This window comes from Babylonia areolata, chromosome 24 (genome assembly GCF_041734735.1).
Source record: "Babylonia areolata isolate BAREFJ2019XMU chromosome 24, ASM4173473v1, whole genome shotgun sequence".
Classification (NCBI taxonomy): Eukaryota; Metazoa; Mollusca; class Gastropoda; order Neogastropoda; family Buccinidae; genus Babylonia; species Babylonia areolata.
Window position 1 is genome coordinate 34,018,167 of NC_134899.1, and position 21,158 is coordinate 34,039,324.

At 38.1% G+C, this 21,158-nt stretch overlaps 2 protein-coding genes across 3 annotated transcripts in view; both read left to right on the top strand.

The window, feature by feature from the left end:
* The window catches only part of LOC143299086 (uncharacterized), a 32,386-nt gene extending 28,760 nt beyond the window's left edge, over nucleotides 1–3,626 (top strand). Inside the window, exons 18-19 of the mRNA XM_076612207.1 lie at nucleotides 885–1,038; nucleotides 2,346–3,626. Coding sequence (XP_076468322.1) covers nucleotides 885–1,038; nucleotides 2,346–2,614 — 423 coding nt within the window. The 3' untranslated portion in view covers nucleotides 2,615–3,626. The remainder of the gene's footprint in view (nucleotides 1–884; nucleotides 1,039–2,345) is intronic.
* A 10,825-nt stretch (nucleotides 3,627–14,451) lies between these two features.
* Nucleotides 14,452–19,691, top strand: LOC143299088 (RWD domain-containing protein 2A-like). Of its 2 annotated transcripts, none has more exons than XM_076612208.1 (4): nucleotides 14,452–14,772; nucleotides 15,632–15,896; nucleotides 16,512–16,896; nucleotides 18,243–19,691. In XM_076612208.1, exons 2-4 carry the CDS (start codon nucleotides 15,639–15,641, stop codon nucleotides 18,539–18,541), a joined length of 942 nt encoding a protein of 313 aa, XP_076468323.1. In that variant the 5' UTR covers nucleotides 14,452–14,772; nucleotides 15,632–15,638; the 3' UTR covers nucleotides 18,542–19,691. The 2 variants fall into 2 exon arrangements, with proteins under 2 accessions (XP_076468323.1, XP_076468324.1); XM_076612209.1 differs by having other exon boundaries at nucleotides 14,454–14,554.
* Nucleotides 19,692–21,158: the final 1,467 nt, after the last annotated feature.

The window sequence follows — 21,158 nt, forward strand, 5'->3', positions numbered from 1 at the left end:
GTAGAGGTGTAGCAGCTGACAGAAAGTGACCGAATTTTGAGCAGGACACAGTGTGAGCAATTTTCTTGGCACTCAGCCAACGCAGTCTGATGAGAAGTGGATAAAGTGACCATGTGAGAGGGGTGAAGAGGAGGGTGTGGAGACTGAGGGGGTGTGGCCTCACATCCATATTATCACTTGGAGAAGTCACAATGCATCGTGTATCTATCTCTTTAATTTTGTGTGTGTGTGTGTGTGTGTGTGGTTGTTCTGGTATGATTTTGTGTCTGCAGATGTCCATTTGTCCAGAAAATATGATATATTAGTTCAAATTATCTGACTAATGTTTGTAATCAACAAGTTGAAAATGTGACCAAAAACAAAACACTGATTTCAAAACAACAGCATGTCACAAAAAAATATATAAAATGGGAAAACATCATGTGTTTTGTATTCTTTATTCATTTACCTTTGAGAAAAAATATATTTTATGGGTTTTTCTCCAGTAACAAAGAGCACAGAATTTTTTGAAAATTTATACCCGTTTTTTGTGAAAAAACCCTGACAAATAGATTTCACTTAAATATGATTTTCATGGCAGCGAAAAGATTAACATCTCTGTCGAGAGATCTGCCACCACGTATGTTTTCTTTGCCTCTGTCAAGAGATGAGGTTTGTTTATATTTTAAAAAACAAAAACAAAAACGAACAAACAAACAAAAAACAACAACAAGGCAGTTGATATTATTTGAGATTTCACATTTGTGAATGCATTGCATTACAGGAATGATTATAGTGTTGATCACTGGCTTCATATTCTCAGAATTAGAAACGATGGCATTGCTTTAAAGTGTGATATTTAAATGTCTATGTGTGTGTGTGTGTGTGTGTGTGTGTGTGTGCAGATTAATGAACACTACCTGTTCCACGGCACAAAGAAATCCATCCTGAGCAAAATCTTCGAACAAGGACTGGACTTCCGCATGGCGGGTGACAAGACTATGTTGGGGTCTGGTGTTTACGCAGCAGAGAGTTCAACCAAAGCTGATCAGTACACAGGTGAGGATGTGATTTAAACCTTTCACTGTATGTATCCGTGCTTACAGGGTAACTACACTATCAGTGTGTAATCACCACCTATAACCGAATGCCACTATACAGAATTCAAAGAATCAAAAATTTTATTTATGTTTTTGGGGATATAAGTGTCATTATGTAAGGGGTTTTAAGGACTTGCAAAACACATTTAGAAGGGTTATTTGCAGCTGACAGTTTTTCAGACTGCAACCTTCCAATTCCTGATATTTTTGCACATTTTGTCTATGTACTCAGGTATTACTGTCCCTGTTTTATGACAGTGGTCAGGCTTTGAATCTTGATTATTGAGACTATGAATATTTTTTTTTTTTCAATTTTTCATCCATACTTATATAAAGTGTGAAGAACTGTTTACAGCACTAGCAGACTTCTGTGTAACTTCTGACAAAGTTGGAACGCAGTATCAGCATTTTTAGATCCTTTATTTTAAACAGAAGTCAAAGTAATGATTCTGTGCTCAGCAAATGTCAGACAGCAGTTTCATGATCCAAAACGTGATTTTGATATTAATTTTTTTTTTTTTAAATCAAGAAAGTGTGGTTGACTCTGCCAAGAGATTCTGTAATTGTGTTCAGATGTTGGCAGAGAAATGTCAGTGCCTCCTTTACTTCATGCACCATTTTCAAGAAAGCAAGAAGAGATACACTGAATGGAGATAGCTGCGTTGTTGTCAGCTTCATCACCACCTTCCAGTTCAAACGTATCAAAAGACAAGACAGATCCATCTCACATGGTTATACTCATACATAATCATCAACACAGCTTGCAGAGTTGTGTACATTCGCTGACTGAGACCACTGTCGTCACTTGACAAAGTGCCCAGTGCCATTTGGCATGTGAGGCAAACCCTCTTTTCACACATGTTCCAAGTAATCAAGTTAGTAAATCATTATTCTGAAAAAAAGGGGGTTACGAATGCTTGCTTGAATAGTAATTTTTTAAAATCCAGACACATTAAAGTAACCATTCAGAGTCTGTTTATATTCATTATACCAGAATCCAATGAATGAAAAATCAAAATACATGCAGGCTGTCAGTAGACGTCTTATTGGCACTATGGCAACACTTTCTGCAGGACGTCAGCTGATGTCTTATTGGCACTATGGCAACACTTTCTGCAGGACGTCAGCTGATGTCTTATTGGCACTATGGCAACACTTTCTGCAGGATGTCAGCTGACGTCTTATAGGCACTTAATTGGTAAAAGAAAGAAGGATGAGGAAGCTCCATTCCTGTTACTCACCAGCCGCTGTTTGTGTCTGGGACAGACTTCAAGCAGGACAGGACAACCGGAGAGGAGCTGAAGATGATCCTCATGCGTGTCCTGCTGGGAGAGCCCTTCATCCACAAGCACGAGAAGCCCCAACAGTTCAAGAGACCCCCCTGCATGAGCTGCTCCCAGAAACGTTGTGACTGTCAAGGCTCCCACCTCTTCAACTCTGTCATTGATGATGCCACCAGGATCTTCAGGGAGTTTGTGGTCTACGACCAGAACGTCTGCTACCCAGAGTACATCATCACCTACAAGAGAATATGATGGAGACCAAGGGGGCAGAAAATCTTTGTTTCTATCTTGGGACAGAAATGGTTGCGGCTTGAGTCATCATGTCATTGTCCATTATCAGACACTTTCCATGTTATGTTTGATAGGAATATTTGTGGCTAGGGTGATTTTCCATGTTGTATTTGATAGAAATGTTTGTGGCTTGGGTGATATTGCCATTTGTTTTGAGACATTTTCCATGTGTGTTAACTGATAAAGAAGTATTGGGTATTAGAGGCACTGCCAGAGAGACAGATGAATCCATATGCGCTCCACCACATCTGCTGAGCAGATGCCTGACCAGCAGTGTAACCCAACACACTTAGTCAGGCCTTGAGGGGGAAAAGAAATAAATAAAGAAATTGATAAAAGAAAAAGAATAAATAAATACTACTACTACAACTACTACTAATAATGATAATAAGAATATACAAAAAGAAACTGAAAACATTTTGCACGAATATTTTCAATGTATGAGGATAGATAAGTGTTAGGCATTAGAAACACTTCCATTGTAAATAAAAGGATAAATTAATAAATGTCAGGCATCAGCTACATTTTCCATGTGTGTTAAGGGATAAATAGGTGTCATGCATTGGAAACACTTCCATTGTAAATAAAAGGATAAATTAATAAATGTCAGGCATCAGCGACATTTTCCATGTGTGTTAAGGGATAAATAGGTGTCATGCATTAGAAACACTACCATTGTAAATAAAAGGATAAATTAATAAATGTCAGGCATCAGCGACATTTTCCATGTGTGTTAAGGGATAAATAGGTGTCATGCATTAGAAACACTTCCATTGTAAATAAAAGGATAAATTAATAAATGTCAGGCATCAGCTACATTTTCCACGTGTGTTAAGGGATAAATAGGTGTCATGCATTAGAAACACTTCCATTGTAAATAAAAGGATAAATTAATAAATGTCAGGCATCAGCTACATTTTCCACGTGTGTTAAGGGATAAATAGGTGTCATGCATTGGAAACACTTCCCATGTGTGTTTATAGATCGATACGTGTTAGGCATTAAAGATACTTTCAATGTATGTAAAGGGATAAAGAAGGTTAGAAAAGCAATTAACAGGAAACTGATGAGATGGAAACTAGCTTTGGCAGTCAGTGTTGTGATGAATTCAGTTTTTTTGCTTTTTAATTTTTTTGCTATTGTTGTTATTGATGGCTGTTGGCTGGTGTTTTTTTTTTTTTTTTTTTTTTTTTTTTGTGATTGATGTTTTTGATGGTTATTTATTTTTGCTGTCGGTGGTTGTTCCTTTTTATGGTAAATGTTGCTGTCATGTCCTGAGAGACTTTATAGTTGTTGTATTATAGTGCTGAGAGGTGTCACAAAAGTGAGAGAAAGAAACCAGCAGTGGCAGACAATATTGTTGCCAGTGTTAGGCCAGTGGCATGTGATTTGGTTTGAATTTGACCAACCAGTGTTGAATGTTGTGAATAATCTGTTTGTATTCTTGCCAGCCTCTCAGCTTACTTATTTTTGTAGATATGGAAGTTGTAATTCATGTAAGCACACACAAGCACGCAGACACACAGACATACACACACATGAACACACACACACACACAAGCACACACACACAGACTCTCTCTCTCTTTCTCTCTCTCTCTCTCTCACACATACATGCACACATTTGTCTGATATCACTTACAGTGAAAAAAGACTAAAGAAATTAAAGGGGGAAATAATGGAGCATGAGACAGAAGGTGAGTTTGAATGATGGGAACAAGGTATTTTGGAAACAGGGAATACAGCAAAGAAAAAAAAAAAAAAAAAAAAAAAAAAAGGAAAACACCTTGATATATTTCACATGTTGTTAAAAGGTGTTTTAAAAAACTTTTTTTTTTTTTATTCAACTTGACTGGTTGGTACTCTTGACCAGTAGCCGTTGTTTGGTACACTGTTGCATTCATCTATATTATCATGTTTTTGTTACTTAACTTGACTTGTACAACGTTTGCAGCCCCTTTACAAAGGGCCTGTTTGTCATTCTGTAGATAATGTTTATATACTTTGTTACATTTTACATTGCTTGGTTTCTGTTTACTGTGTCTTGATATCTGACAGTGTTTTCAGCAACTGATTGAGCAAAAAACAGCATTTTTTTGTTGTTGTTTTTTGTTTTGTTTTTTAAAGAACAACAAGGTGGAGAAAAAAAAAATGTTTTCCAATTTAGAAACCATGTTCAAATCGTGATGTGGTGCTTAATTGCCCTCTTCAACAGTGATATCCTTATTTTAATTTTGTTTATTTTTCATGTTTTCAGTGCCTTTGAATTCATTTTTGCGCTCCATGTCAAAAACAAAGCGTTAGCTGTTTTTTTTTTTTTTTTCAGTAATCCTCTGTCCCTTTAGCTGTCAATTTCCCATGTGCATGAGCCCCTTCTTTTTGTCTGTTGCATTTAAATCTCTGTTTACACATCTCCTGCCTCCTCCACCCCCTTCCAATCTCCCCTCTCCACTCCCACCCGCATTTCTTTTCCATCTTTGTGTGTGTGTGTGTGTTTTGTTTTTTAATTGGTAATGGAACATTGTGAATCTGTATACTTAAGTGAACATAATATTTTGTATGCGTGAACTACATCATGGTGAACAGAACTGATTATCAGTGGTAATTCTTTCTGATGGAGTGAGAAGTGTTTTTACACATATCAGCTGTGTATTTTATTGCCATGAGTCATATTAAGACAAGTGTTATTGTGTGTGTGTACTCGTGTTTGCCCTTGTGTGTTATATAACTATGAAGTATGGTTCGGAGATAAATAGTTGTGATATGGCCTGACAGGCTCCATACTCAAGAAGGTCAGACCAGGTAAAAAAATAAGTGCTAAATTCAAACTGCTAAATCTGGTTGGTACTCATGCCTTCGTAATTAAAAAAAAAGAAAAAAAAAGAAAAAGAAAAGATTTAAGTCATAATGAGTGATTTTATCTGGTGACACAAGTCAGTATTCTGGTGAAATATTGAACACAGGTTATATCACTGCTATTGAAATCCATTTTATTTAGAGACACCATGAAGGTATTACTAATGTATCTTGGTGTCAGCTAGACACAGGGGGGGGGGGGGGGGGGGGGGGGGGGGTTCAGACACAGGGAAAAGGAGGAAATTTAAATGCAGTTGCTGAAGATGCATTTGGGAAATGGATGAGGCTTTGACTATGTGGTGTGAGCCATCTAACAGCATCCATGACATACTCACCTCATGACTGGAGCAGGTTAAAGCCGAACAAATTTTGACAGTGTGTGGAATTGAGGTTACTGCATCATGGCGACAGGCAACCTCTCAGTTATCTGTCCTGGACCTTATGCATGTCTATGGTGGGTTTGTTTGATTTGACTGTACAGTGTGAAAATGTGTGTGTGTGTGTGTGCTGGAGAATGTAAAGTACTTGTTCCAACAGTTGAAAAATATTTTGTATATATGTGTGTGTGTGTGTGTATATATATATATATATATATATATATATGCAAGTGATTGTGTCTGAGAGTACATAATATACTTTTTTATTTCATTTTATGTTTGTGCATGTTAATGTACCAGTACATGTGTTCATGTATGCATGTAGGTACATCTGTGTTTGTGCATGCACACATGTAAGTATATGTGTCTCTCTTTGATATTAAAAAAATTCACACCACTTCTTACTAGCTCATTTCATTGAATTATTTTGGATCTTATGATTTTAGTCATGATGGTTATGATGATGCATTAAAACTACTGGTATTACTACTGCTTTTACTATCACCTTTCACTTCTACTTTTATTGTTGACATTATGTTTTTGTATTTTTGTATCCTGTATAAAGTCAGCTAAGTTCTGTATTCAGAAATACAGAGATTTATGAAGTAAAATTGTAAATACATATATTAAGTCCACAAATTTTTGCATTCAGAAGTGTAAGATAGATATTTGCGGAGGTTTGAAATTGTAGAAAAAAGAAAGGAGAATAAAAACGAACGTCTTTTCAGGGGACATAACTGTAGTCTTGTTGAAAAACATTCACTCAGTTTGTATTTGGCATTCTAATTGTTAAAATTCCCTCCCATAATTCTATTTGTCATGTGTTTCATATAGCATATGGTGGTAAGGTGGTGTTAGAGAAGGTGAAGACAGGTAGAAGGTGTTAGCAGAAGAGAGCCGCAGCCAGGCAAGGAAGACTCGGGAAGGCAGTGCGTTGGTTTTCTTCTTTTATTTTCTCATTCTTCCAGGCCAGGAGAGTTCTGAATTTGTCTGGCACTCGCTCACTCCTTATATTCAGTTCCACCAAACCGCAAAGCCAGCGTCGTGAAGCGACTCATGAAACCGGCCCACCACGAGCCTTGAGGGGCCAAGCTTGTGTTTGTTTGACCAAATTTAGCGGCTTCTGACTTTCGGCTCGGGGAACTAACATAGACGTATTATATATCACACAAAACTACAAGAGATGAGCATTTTCTTAAGCTAAACCATTTTCTACAAAAATAATGTAGTTAAAAACTGTAAACAAAAAGAGTCATTGTATGAACGAGCTTTTAACGAGTTCATGTATCATTTCTGTTCATTACAACAATTAATACATTGCGATATGTGATATAATTGTAACAGTTAAGTAACTGAAAATCCTGAATTTCCAACTATATAAAAATCATCTATAGAATCTGCTTCTAGAGAAAAGATTTTTGATGTCAAAATTCAAGAGAAAACTCAACGGACAGCTCCCGTGTTGGCACCGCTTGGCGGTGCTTTTGGCACTTGTGATTGACAATGAAATCAGGATCAGGATCAGGATTTGGGGCGTTGTTTTATACAACTTAATATACAACTTGAATAATCTTTTATGCTGTAGACCAGCTTTGTTGCTCTTCTTTGAGCCCTTTCTTTGGCTTTTGACTGCTTTATTTGTGTTGGGTACCATACAGTGTTTCCATATTCTAGGATAGGTCTAACTAATGTTTTATATAACCTTAAGAAAGTAACCTTATCTATAAATGTAAATGCTCTTTTTATTATTCCAATCATTCTGTTCGCTTTGTTTATACTATTTGTTATATGTTTGTCAAATGATAATTTTTTGTCAAATGTGACACCTAAGTCTTTTTCCTCATCCATTTTGATACTTTTATTTCTTTGTCTCCGATTTTCATTATGTATTCTTTCTCTGGGTTTGATTTCCCAATATGAAGTACTTTACATTTTTTAGCATTAAAATATAGATTCCGTGTGTCTGACCATTTTACTAATGTTTCAATATTTTTTTGTAAATCCTGATAGAATTTTGGAGAGTTGTATAATTTTGTGTCATCTGCAGAAATTTTACATGTACTCTTTAGTTCGTAAGGGAGATCATTTATGAATAAAGTAAATAGGACAGGTCCTAATATACTACCTTGTGGTATGCCACTTATAACATCAGCTTTACCGGAGAAGGAACTACCAATCCTAACCCTTTGAGTTCTTTTTGTTAGAAAGTCCCTTATCCACCCAAGTATGTTTCCTGTTATTCCATAAGATTCCAGTTTCTTTAGTAGTCTTTCATGTGGTACAGAGTCAAATACTTTTTGGAAGTCTAATACATCTATGTTTTCTCCCTTATCTGTCTCTTTTGTAAAGTCCTCCATAACTTCCAGAAGTTCAGTCACACATGACCTATTTTTGCGGAATCCATGTTGGCACTCAGCATACAGTTTATTATCAGACATATGCCTAACAATAGCCTCTCTTATGAATGATCCTAATAATTTACATATGATACATGTTAAGCTCACTGGCCTGTGATTCCCTGGGTCTGTTCTTGTTCCTTTTTTGAAAATTAGTATTACTGTTGCTGTTTTCCAGTCTATGGGCATAGTCTTCTTCTCAATTGATTTGTTAAAGAGTATGTATAATGGGACTGCAATCTCTTCACTCAGCTCTTTTAGTATTTTTGAAGGAATGGCATCAGGACCACAAGTTTTGTTTGGATTCAGAGTTCGAAGTTTCTTTTTTTTATATCTTCAACTGAAACATCTACACTATCCAAAATCTTACCATTTGAATGAATTCAAAATATCTGCTTTTCCACTGTCTGTTTCAACTGTGTCCCCATCTTTAGTTATAAATGGACTCACTCCTGTCTTCATTTTAGTTTTTGATTGTACATATCTCCAGAAAACTTCGTTTAAACCAACTACAACACAACTATACATGTACAATACGAATCAGATTGATAACAGAAATGCAAACATCTGCAAGACATGCTATAAAAATGTCTAGGTATTGTAAAAACATATTTTGCTCAAATCGGCTCTGATGAATTCCAATGGCTTGAAGAAGAGATAGTTTTGTGGGGCCGAAATGCTGTCAGTCATTTCATACCATTGCATGCCTATAACTTAGGTGTGTTTCTCCAGTCAATGGGAAACCATTTACAGCTTAGTCTTTTGTGAAGGACTATGACTCTCAAACTAGGAGGCAAACAGCCTTGTGGGCTAGTTGGCCTTTGGGAACCATCCCAACGCCAACTGTCCTAAAACCCTCTTGGCCGAGAGGGTGGGGATGTACTTGAGCAAGACACTCGCCACTATAATCAAATTCTAGCCCAAATAGTCGGAACAGCAGTTGCTTCCTCTGCTGTTCTGATGGTCATGGTCGGACACGACTGACTATCATACACACACACACACACACGGAAAGCGGTACACGAGAAGAAAGCTTAATCATTTACATTTTAATACACAATCTAAATTCCACGGCAACTATATCGATTTATAGAAAACGAAGGTATTTTGTATGTTTTAACTGAGTGGATTTCGAAGATCGCACCAAAATTCATTCACGTGAATATTAGTTTAAAAGTGTTATAGGCTATTTGGCCTAATGATATCTTTACAGCTAAGAAGTATGATCTTTCTGAAGTCCAGTAACATAAAAACTATAATGTCATCTATTAGGAAGTATTTATAATTTAACAAATTGATGAAAAATCATACGGTTCCCTGTAAAGGGAGATAACTTGTGACCGATTTACCAACTTCCTTAGTAACCTTCGGCGAGTCACAAAAGTCGTCAGCTAAGCTGGCCCAAGGAAGATTGTAGCCAATCCGGCTACACATACGTAAGCTTACTTGGAACTAACATATAGATTTGTCTGGTTTTAATGAAATGCGTGTTAAATTTAAGAATGATTATTATGATTCTGACAGATATTTGACATTAATTGGCTTACACACGCACTCAAAATGCATGGAAGCACATGAGACCATGAGCACATACACACAAAAACACACACATGCAGTCACACATGCATACACATTCTCTCTCTCTCACACACACACAGACACACACACACTCACATGCACACACACACATGCACGTGCACACTCTCTTCATTCCAATGTATGAATTTTCCTTTCCCTTACAGTTCAAAATTCATGTATAAACTTACCACCTTCAATGACAGGCCTGAGCTAAGAAACAATGAGAAAAAGTTAACATTCTGCAATGAGTGTTCTGTAAGCTGAATATATCTGGTTGGCCATGAATTGTCTAAATTCATATGGGAACCAGAAGTTACATCTGATGTTGAATTTGATACCAAGATTATCTGGGAGTGTATGACCGGTAATTTTTCATCACGTCAGCTAAACTGACAGCATTAGTTTATTTGTCTTCATTTTCTTTCTGTGCAATGCTTCTTTGAATTATTGTTGTCAGTATGCACACAAATGAATGTCTGTGACTTTGATTTGTGTTCAGATGTTATCTTTTCTGGGTATGAATGTGATTGTGTTTAGATTTGATCTGCAATAGTAAACAGTAATGGATTCAAGTGCAAGCAGTTTTCACACACTTTTGTGCAGGGAAATGTTTTACACATGGTGTGTGAAGGTTTGAATGTAATTTGGGCAGAAGCTCTACAGATGTACAAATCTGTTATAAAAAAAAACCTAAATCAGTACAATCACCCATGAAATGAATGGACAAAGTTGGATTTTTGTTTCGTCTCAGCTAACATGTGTGTATTCTACATTATACATGTATGAATGATTAACATTAAAATCAAGTGCTGCCAAAAATGTTTGGTGTTTTGCCAAGCAATTTGTGTTTTTGGTATTGTTTGAAGGGAACAAAAACACACACAAAAACAAACAACAACAACAAACACACACACAAAATAAATGACAGCACATGCATGCACACATGCACACACACACACACAAAGAAAACAAAACAAAACAAAGCAGTCACTGTGGTCTGGTTAGCGTCGTGGACTGATGGCTGGGAGGAAGCAGGCTCAAATCCCAGCATAGGTGGGGTTTTTTTTCTGCCTGCGGCCTGCTCCTTCCCAGAGTTGAGTGTGATATGGGCTTAAATGGGAAGACAAGGACCACACAGTCAAGTATCATCCACTTCATGGATGTGTCTTTCGGTGTGTTGCTCAAATTTCCTGACCAACACTGCAAGTGTCTGTAATTCTCAGGCTTGGTTGATGCTGGGATATTATGACAGGAAGCATAGGGTACAGCCTAGTGGTGTAGTCCCAAACCTAAATGGACCTCTATAGCAGCATCATAACCATCATCATTGTCATCCTCCTCCTCCTTCTTCATCATCAATATAAAAAAGTCCCAAACTGTGGCCTTTCATGCCCTGCTCTCATGATGACCTCAGTTTCAATATCCCTCCACTTCCATGCTTAGTGTGAGTCTTGGTAAGGCCTCCAGTGTTCGCGGATTCATTGGGGACTGTTGTTGGAGGGATGTGGTGGTGGTCTCCACACTGGGGGAAACACTCACTCAACCTGGCTCTGCGACTAAGCCATTATTGTCGTCATTCGGGGGCTTACTAGGTGGTGTCCTAAGTATGTTAAATCAGAACAGGCACTACTGAACACCACCAAAGTGACTCAGCAGCAGTGAAGGGTCTCCTCTGGTGTGTGACCTCCTGGCAACCTGACATACCAATGGTTCCCTGTGGAATGTTGGCATTGGGACAGCGACAGACAAATCCTGGTGTGGCTGTGTATGGGGGACTTGGAATGAGCAGCATGCCATTGAGACAGTGCAGATAAAGGGACAGAACCCCCCCAAAAAACAACAACAACAACAACAACAAACAAACAAAAAAACAAAAACAAACAAAAAAACCCCAAGAAAACCAACTCTGAGATAAGTGAACTGGCTGGGGTTATTTGATGCAGACTCTGCTATAATCATCTCCCACTCATGAAAAGAAGATGGTGATTGAGATGGAACAGGAGAAACGTTTAGTCAATAACTGAAAAGCTGCCACAGTTTACACTTCTCTTTGGCACATAATGTAATGTCTTCAGAAATGTACCCCCCCACCTCTCAGCAGTAATCGAGTTGGCTGACCACGTGTTGAAAAACAACGTGTTCACCTTTGAAGGAAAGCTGTACCGCCAGTCTCTGGGAACAGCCATGGGGGCGCCCATGGCCCCCTCGGCTGCAAATCTTTTCATGGGGAGACTCGAGGAGAGAATCCTCCAGGACAGCCCAGTCAAGTTCCCCTCACAGTACTGGAAGCGATTTATCGACGCCATATTCCTCCTCTGGACAGACAGTGAAGAAATTCAACAGTTCCTCCAATTCATCAACACAGTCCACCCCACCATCAAATTCACCGCCTCCACCTCGGAGACCAGCCTCCCCTTCTTGGACATTCTCATCAAGCTCCAGGGGGGTTTCCTGAGCACAGACTTCTTCTCCAAGCCAACAGATGCCCATGCATATCTGCCCGCCACATCCTGCCACCCTAAACACATTATCCGCAACATGCCACAGGGAGAATTTATACGCCTACGACTGACGCCTGTGCTCTGACGATGACTGTTTCCAGGAGAGAGCCAGGACCATGGAGGCATGGCTCACAAGACGTGGACATCATCCCCGACAAGTGAGGGAAGCAAAGGAAAAGGCTAGACTGATCCCCAGACAGGAGGCACTGCGCTACAAGACAAAAAACAGTTTGGACAGAACTCCTTTTGTTGTCTCCAACCACCCCCTTAACCCACCCCTGCGTCAGTGGCTGGCCGAACTGCAGGATTCGGTTCTCCACACAAGTGCTCGCATGCGCCAGGCATCTCCTACTGTTCCTGTGGTGGGGGAGCGCAACTGTAGGATCCTCCGCTCCCTGCTGATGCCAACCAGACTGCCCACTCCTGACCAAGAAGCCCTGTTTCTTGTAGTGTCTGCCTTTGGAGTACAAAAAAAGCATGCTTTGTTTACATCGTCAAACCCATTTAATATTTTGTACGTCTGTATCAAGTCCCCTCTTACTCTTCTTGCTTTAAGTGATGGTAGTTGTAAGTACTTTAATCTTTCTTGATATGAATAATCTTTTATGCTATAGACCAGCTTTGTTGCTCTTCTCTGAGCCCTTTCTATGGCTTGTGACTGCTTTATTTGCGTTGGGTACCATACAGTGTTTCCATATTCTAGGATAGGTCTAACTAATGTTTTATATAACCTTAAGAAAGTGACCTTATCTATAAAATTTTATGTAAATGCTCTTTTTATTATTCCAATCATTCTTTTCGCTTTGTTTATACTATTTGTTATATGTTTGTCAAATGATATTTTTTTTGTCAAATGTGACACCTAAGTCTTTTTCTTCATCACATTTTGATACTTTTATTTCTATGTCTCCGATTTTCATCATGTATTCTTTCTCTGGGTTTGCTTTCCCAATATGAAGTACTTTACATTTTTTAGCATTAAAATATAGATTTCATGTGTCTGACCATTTTTACTAATGTTTCAATATCTTTTTGTAAATCCTGATAGAATTTTGGAGAGTTGTATAATTTTGTCATCTGCAAAAATTTTATATATACTCTTTAGTTCGCAAGGGAGATAATTTATGAATAAAGTAAATAGGACAGGTCATAATATACTACCTTGTGGTATGCCACTTATAACATCAGCTTTACCGGAGAAGGAACTACCAGTCCTAACCCTTTTGAGTTCTTTTTGTCAGGAAGTCCCTTATCCACCCGAGTATGTTTTCTGTTATTCCATAAGATTCCAGTTTCTTTAGTAGTCTTTCATGTGGTACAGTCAAATGCTTTTTAAGTCTAAGTATAACACATCTATGTTTTCTCCCTTACCTATCTCTTTTGTAAAATCCTCCATCACTTCCAGAAGTTGAGTCACACATGACCTATTTTTGCGGAATCCATGTTGGCACTCAGCATACAATTTATTATCAGTCATGTGCCTTACAATAGCCTCTTTTATGAATGATTCTAATAATTTACATATGATACATGTTAAGCTCACTGGCCTGTAATTCCCTGGGTCTGTTCTTGTTCCTTTTTTGAAAACTGGTATAACTGTTGCTGTTTTCCAGTCTATGGGCACAGTCTTCTCCTGAATTGATTCGTTAAATTGTATGTATAATGGGACTGCAGTCTCTTCACTCTTTTAGTATTTTTGAAGGAATGGCGTCAGGACCACAAGTTTTGTTTGGATTCAGAGTTTGAAGTTTCTTTTTTTTATAGCTTCAACCGAAACATCTACACTATCCAAAATCTTACCATTTGACTTTGAAGCTGCACTTAGAGTAAGTACATGCACACACACATACATGCAATCCCCCCCCCACCCCCCCCCCCCACACACACACCCACTCACCCTCCACACACACTATCATTTGCAGCTGAAAGTCTCTTTCCTCAAGTTGAGTCACCACAGTCAACATGCTATTCTCTCTCTCTCTCTCCGACAATATTCACCAACTGTACTCATGATGTCATAATGCTCGTTCTTTGTTCCCATTTGGTTTGTTCTTGTTCTGTCTGTTCTCAGATAGTAAAAAAGCTGTTGTTTGCGTGGTGCAGATTAAGCTTGGCCCTGTCTTCGCGATCCTTGGGAATAACCACGCTTGAAGATGGTGATCAGCACGTGCAGAATAGATAAGAATCTTTCAAGTAAGAAGATGAAACACCCCAGCATGATGAAATCAGTTTTAACGCATCAGTGGTCTTGAGAATCCACACTGGATCTGTGGTCTGATCACTTTCACACGTTTCAGTTTCCCAGTTTACTTACGAAGTGACTTTTTACAGTGATCAAGATACTCAGAAGTTTCCTGCACCAGAACTTTCATCCGAAGATACGCAGACGTAATCTCAGCAAACTGGCAGAGGTGTGTATTGTAAGTAGGCATACCGGGTGACGGTTTTAGTTTCAGTTACAAGAGGCACCAAAGCGTGCGGGTTTATCCAGATCCAGATTGTGTTCTACACCATTTCTACTTTGAAACCCAGCTAGACGGAATCGAGAATGCATAGTATTAATAAGGCATGAGCGTTCACACCGCCAGTGACACAGAAGAGTGGAGGGGAAGAAATGTGAATACAGCCAAAACACACACAACAACAACAACAACAAAGACGTGTGTGAGGGATGGGGCCATGCAAATGCCTAATCTACCCATAGACCCAAGGCAGATTTCTCATGTTACTTGCCCCCACCCCTAGGTATTTCATCAGTAAACTGTCTTATAGCATGACACAGGGGCATGTCACACAGTACACTGGCGATTATCACCCAGCCACCACATCTGACACTAACAAATGGACTGAAATAGTACAGGTCTGTACCCCTGTTCATTGGTAGGTTACATGTAACATACACTGGATGGTGGTGAATATAATTTATTTTAATGAATGTCTTCCTATTCAACTCTAAAAAGGGCCACTCCCCTCCCCCCTTATAGACACAGCCATTTGGGTCTTTGATATTTTTTTTATGCATGTGTGTGTGTGTGTGTGTGTGTGTGTGTGTGTGCATGAATGTACATGCTGATTCATGGACATGTGTGAGTCAGGACCTCAGAAATTAATATTTATCAATAAATGTGAAGCTTTTGTTGCTCTTTTTGTTTGTGATTATCGTGCGCAGCTCTGTGAGCTTTGATTAAATTTACATTCATGGATTGTAGATAATTACATATTCACAATCGATGTTCCAGTTTTTATGAAGATGATGATGATGATTGCCAGGTACACAATGAGTGGAAACAAAGATAGTGAAAACATTCAAGATGTGAATGGAAAGGAAGACAGCACAGATGTCAGTGAAATGCTTCAACTCCAGCTTGCTGAAGTGGAGATGCTGGAAAGTATGTTTGCCAACCCAGGAGAGTTCACTCTGGACAATCAGTCAGTGCTGGATGAGTTGCGGGCGTTTGTGGAGGGCACCATTGACTATGATGTGCTGGAAAGCAGAGTGGGCTTTACCATCAAGATGATGACTACATCGTCACCAGTGAGTAGTGTGACATTGAAAATGAAAAAAAGTATTTGAATTCTAGTATGTTTTTTTGGTGAAAATAAGTTTGGTGGTATGTAATGAATGGTTACAATATTAGAAAACATTCTGAATATCAGAAAACATTTTGTTTCTGTGGACTCGGGATTAGCAACGAATGCAGCATTTTGTTTTTGGAAAAAAACACAAAATAAAAACAAATCAGTTAGATGTAAAAAAAAAAAGAAAAAAGGGTGTGTTCTCACACCCAAACACATGCATGCACGTATGTGATATGCACACACACACACACACACACACACACACACACACTGCAAAACAATCCCAGACACATCTAATTCATTCCTAATTATACTTTATGGAGCTGTATGTTTTCTTTTGTAAATATCAACAAAAAAATTATGATATTTGACCTAATTCTTGAAACATTTTTTCAAGCATTACTTAGTTACTACATGATTATGAATGTGTTAGCTTTGATACTTTGTTAGTTCCTTGAAAAGACATTCGCTAAGGAGTCAAATGTATGTATAATAATAATATCATTTTGTATTCAAAGTTCTGTTAGTTGGATGATTTTCCTTGTTTGAATTTCTGTGAACAATTTTACAGTCGTACCAGCTGGAACTAATCTGTCACTTTCCACACGAGTATCCATCCATCCACCCTGAAGTGTTCATCCGGGCTCCGGCCATGGGCCGCACAAACCACCGGCACCTCAGTGAAAATCTGTATAAATACGTAGCCTCCTTGGACACTGGTTACATCCTTGTCGGCTCTTTAGTGGAATGGCTGCAGCAGAACGCTCACATCTACTTGACGCAAGAAAAGGCCAGCGCCAGGAAAGGCAGTGCTCCAGAGAGCGACAAGAAAGAGGAGAGCTTCACGCGCCTGTGGATCTACAGCCACCACATCTACAGCAAGTTCAAGCGGCAGGACATCCTGGACTGGGCGACAGAGCTGGGACTGAAAGGCTTCAGCATGCCGGGAAAACCAGGTGGGTTTGGGTGTTGAGGCATCAATGATGGTAATGATGATGATGATGATGATGGTGATGATGGTAGTTAACATTGATAATAGTAATGATAATAATGAATAAAAATAACAATGATAAGAATAATAACAGTAATAATAAAATTAGTAATATGAACCATTATATATTAATGAAAGTAATTAACAAGACATTAAAAAAAGTTTTCCCCAAGGATAATGATAGCGAACAATGTTAATGATAATAATAATGATAATATTGATAACGATAATAAAAAAGACATACTAGTACTAGTACTTCTACTACTTCTACTGCTGCTACTACTACTCCTGGTATTAGTGGTAATGAAATTAAACATTGTGAAAAGGCGTTTCTAAAGTATTTGCCCTACAGCTTGAAGTGGAAAAAATACTGACAGCTCCTTAAAAAAAAAAAGAATAAAAAGAAAGGATGGACTCGAACATAGAATAACTCACACCTCACCATACTACACTGCACCACATACAGATGCAGGCATACACACACTCACACACACACACACACACACACACAAATGAAGAAATGCAAATGGCCACAACCTGACAAAAGTTGTTAAGTGTAAAATATGATACAAATTACATTTGATTGATTGACTGATTTCGTTTGAATGAGAAATGACATTTTTTATCTGTTGCTTTCAAAAGACAAAAATTGGAACTTTTTTGGTGACCTCAGTTGGATGAGAGATCAGAGTGCACACAGTTTTTTTTTAAATAAAACTTTTTGTTTAGATTTCAGAACATACATGGAAATATGTTTACATTCATACACTGAATACTAAATTATCAGCTAACGATACATGTGAACCACATCACAATGCCCATATTATTTGTTAAAATTATGTTTTAAAATATTTACTTTGAGAATGTGCATAATCTGTTTTATGGTTGACTTTTTTTTCAGAAACATCTAGATATCTGAAGATGTTCCACTGTGTGATTTTTTTTAGATATTTTTATAATGGTGTTTTTATTTTGCTTTGAAACAACGGATTTACACTGATGAAATGGATAAGAATATTAACAAATGTTGTGACCAGACCATTTATTACAGTCCCACCAGTCGTTTGAGTGGTAAATTTAGGAGGAATCACATGGAAGGCTTTGCTTCTGTCTCTCTCTCTTTAAATAAAAGAAGATTGCTGAGTCCATAAAAAGATGACAAAATGAAGAAAATTTGATAAAACCAGTAGGTTGTAAAACAAATTCACTTTTGGTAAGAAGTGTTCAATTTTTTTCCCAAAATTATAGGTTTCGTCTTTTTGCTTCCATTTTTGTGGATGTTCAAAGTTGTTCCTTTACACTTGTGTGCAGGTGTGATTTGTGTGGAGGGGTGCACAGAAGACGTGGATGAGTTCTGGTACCGGATCAGACGCCTCAACTGGAAACGTTTGATGATCAAAGAACAGGAAGTGAAGGAAGTTCAAGGCCAGAAGATAGCGGAGCTGTGTCGGTTCAGTAAATTCCAGGAGCTGGAATTAGAGGTGGTGGGGGGCAAAGGGAGGAGTTATCACATGGACTTGGGGAAATTTTACGAGTTTTTACATGAACATGACTCGGCTTATATTTTTCCTATGTATTTTGGAGTGGAGGGAAAAAATGTAGGAGACTGATGTAACTAAAAAGAAGTGTGTGCGTGTGCGTGCATGTGTGTGTGTGAGAGAGAGATATTCTGATTAATTTGATGTAAGCTTTTGTTGGGATCTGAGAAATAAGATGGGTGTGTGTGTGTATGTGTGTGTGTGTGTGTGTGATTAGAAGTGTTTTAGTATGTGTGAGAGGATCTTAGTATGGAATTGTGCGCGTGTGTGTGCGCGCGCACATGTGTGTGCATGATTTTTGTGTGTGTATCTGCATGTGCATCAGTGTGCAATGTGTATGTGCATGTGCACATATGCATGCGTGTTGATAGAGCATATTGATTGTGTCTCATGGTTGGGGAATGACTTTTTAATTTTTTTAAATTTCACAAAAGTACACAAAAAGCAACATGGGAAACAAAGTATGAAGATACACAAAACATGGTAACTAAGTTTTACATATACAATGTCCATCCATTTACACATTTCTTTTTTTTTTCAGGGACAAAAGAGTCATCTTTCTTTTTTAACATTTCAAATGACATGACAGTCTTAAATGAATTTTAAAAATAAATGAAAAAAAAAAAAGAAACAGAAAAGTTATTGTAATGTACTATGTCTACACAGACTATGCTGCACTCATAAATCATTGTTCACTCCGTTTCAGAAAGAAAAAAAAAGGGGGGAAGAAAATCTATCGTCATAAAAAAGAAAGAAAATTAAAAAAAGGAGAAATTGTTGATATTTTCTTAAACACATGCAGCAACAACTGATGATGTGCAGCATAATCAAAGAAGCACATGAAAAGAAAGTGGAAGGCACACTGAATACACAGCATTCTGGGTATTGTAGCACGTGAAAAGGGGGTGAAAAGAAAAGCATACTGGGTACAATATTCGGGTTGAGTTCAATTTCTATCAGTTTGTGTGTGAGTGTGTGTGTACGCATGCATGCCTGTGTATGTGTGTATGTGTGTGTATGTGTATGCATGTGCACGTGTGTTTGTATGTGTGCGTGCATGTGTGCGCGCACGTGTGTGTGTGTGTGGAATGACTTTTGTAACAGAAGCTTTTAACTTTATAATCTGATAAATGGCAAATGTGATATTCCTTGATATTGTGTATGTTTCTCTGATTGCATTTGACTTGTATGGGCTTTGGCAAAGAACATTATAATCCACAGAAAAAAAACTTTTTGTTGGTGGTCATGTAACTTTTCCATTGATGAATGTTATGTTTAATCATACAAGCCACATGGAAGTGTAACATCTCACCCTTAATCAGTAAGGTATGCAAAAACTGAATACACACACACACACAGTCACACACACACAATCACAAACACGCACATGCACACACACACACACACAAACATGCACGCACACACACACACACACACACACACACACACACACACATACACACACAATCAACAAAATATGACGGCATGGTCTGTGTTTTGATCAAGTACATTTCAGTGCCAAAATATGAAAGTACTGCATGGGGAGGGGGTTGTGGGGTGGGGGAGGCTCTGGGGAGGGGGGTGGATTGTGGGTGGACCTATCTAACACTACATAAACACCACCAGAAGGAGACAACACGTAGGATTGGCAGCAAGAATGCCAGTTTGTATGTTGACTGTGAAGCACACAGATGCAACACACATAACACAAAACTTCATATTGAAATTGCTTGGAATCTTGTTAGTGTTAGCGGTTATAGAGTGCCATTAACAGTTATAAAATTCACAATACATACAAATTGCATAAGAATCTGGAAATTTACTTGAATAATTCTCTTTACCAGAATTTTGTTATGCATTAATTTGGTAGTTAATACAAAAGAAGAAGAGAAAAAGAAAAGGCAAAAAAACCCCAACAAAAACAAACAAAAAACAAAACAAAAACAAAACAAACAAAAAAACCCAACCCCGAGAGACAAGAGGAAATAGCAACAACAAAAACAACAACAAACACACACACACAAAACCCCAAAGGAGAAAAAAGAATCCTGCACAGGATAGCAAAAGCAAGCCCCCGTGTACAGCATCTGCTTAGCACAGGCAAAAGAATGCATGGCAACAAGTGACTTGTCCCTGTCAAAATTCTATGCAAATAAATGAATAAATGAATGAAACAACTGAAATAAAATCAAACACAATTAACCTTGATTGGCAAACACAGGCCTACATGTATGGAGAATTCCATATACAGCGTTTTAAAGTTGTATGGAAAGAAAAAAAAAATACAAGGAATTAAACAACAACGTTGAACCCCCGTCAACGCCCCAACCCTCCTCAAAACAGAAACAAAACAAAACAAAACAAACAAACTAACAACAACAACAAAACAAAAAGAAAAAACAACAACAAACAAACAAAAAAAACCAACCAACCAAACAAAAAAACAACAAAAAAACAAACAGAAAAGATGCCAGATTAAAAAGAAAAATTTGGTGACAGGAGTCCCATGCTCCACACAGTAAAGCACAGTATAGTATATGCAGTGCATTACAGTACAAAACAGCGTAACACAACAAAATACAGCACAATATAGCGTACCATACAGTTCAGTGCCGTACAGTTGCAGTACAATACATAGAGTTCAGTACAGTACAGAGCAGTACAGTTCAGCACAGGGCATAAGCATTCA

Bases quoted from the DNA above. Each gene is read 5' to 3' on its own strand.
- LOC143299088 (XM_076612208.1), top strand. From the start codon at position 15,639: ATGAGTGGAAACAAAGATAGTGAAAACATTCAAGATGTGAATGGAAAG. The intron at 15,897-16,511 runs GTGAGTAGTGTG...ACAATTTTACAG, and splicing joins TGATGACTACATCGTCACCA to TCGTACCAGCTGGAACTAAT. The intron at 16,897-18,242 runs GTGGGTTTGGGT...ACTTGTGTGCAG, and splicing joins CAGCATGCCGGGAAAACCAG to GTGTGATTTGTGTGGAGGGG.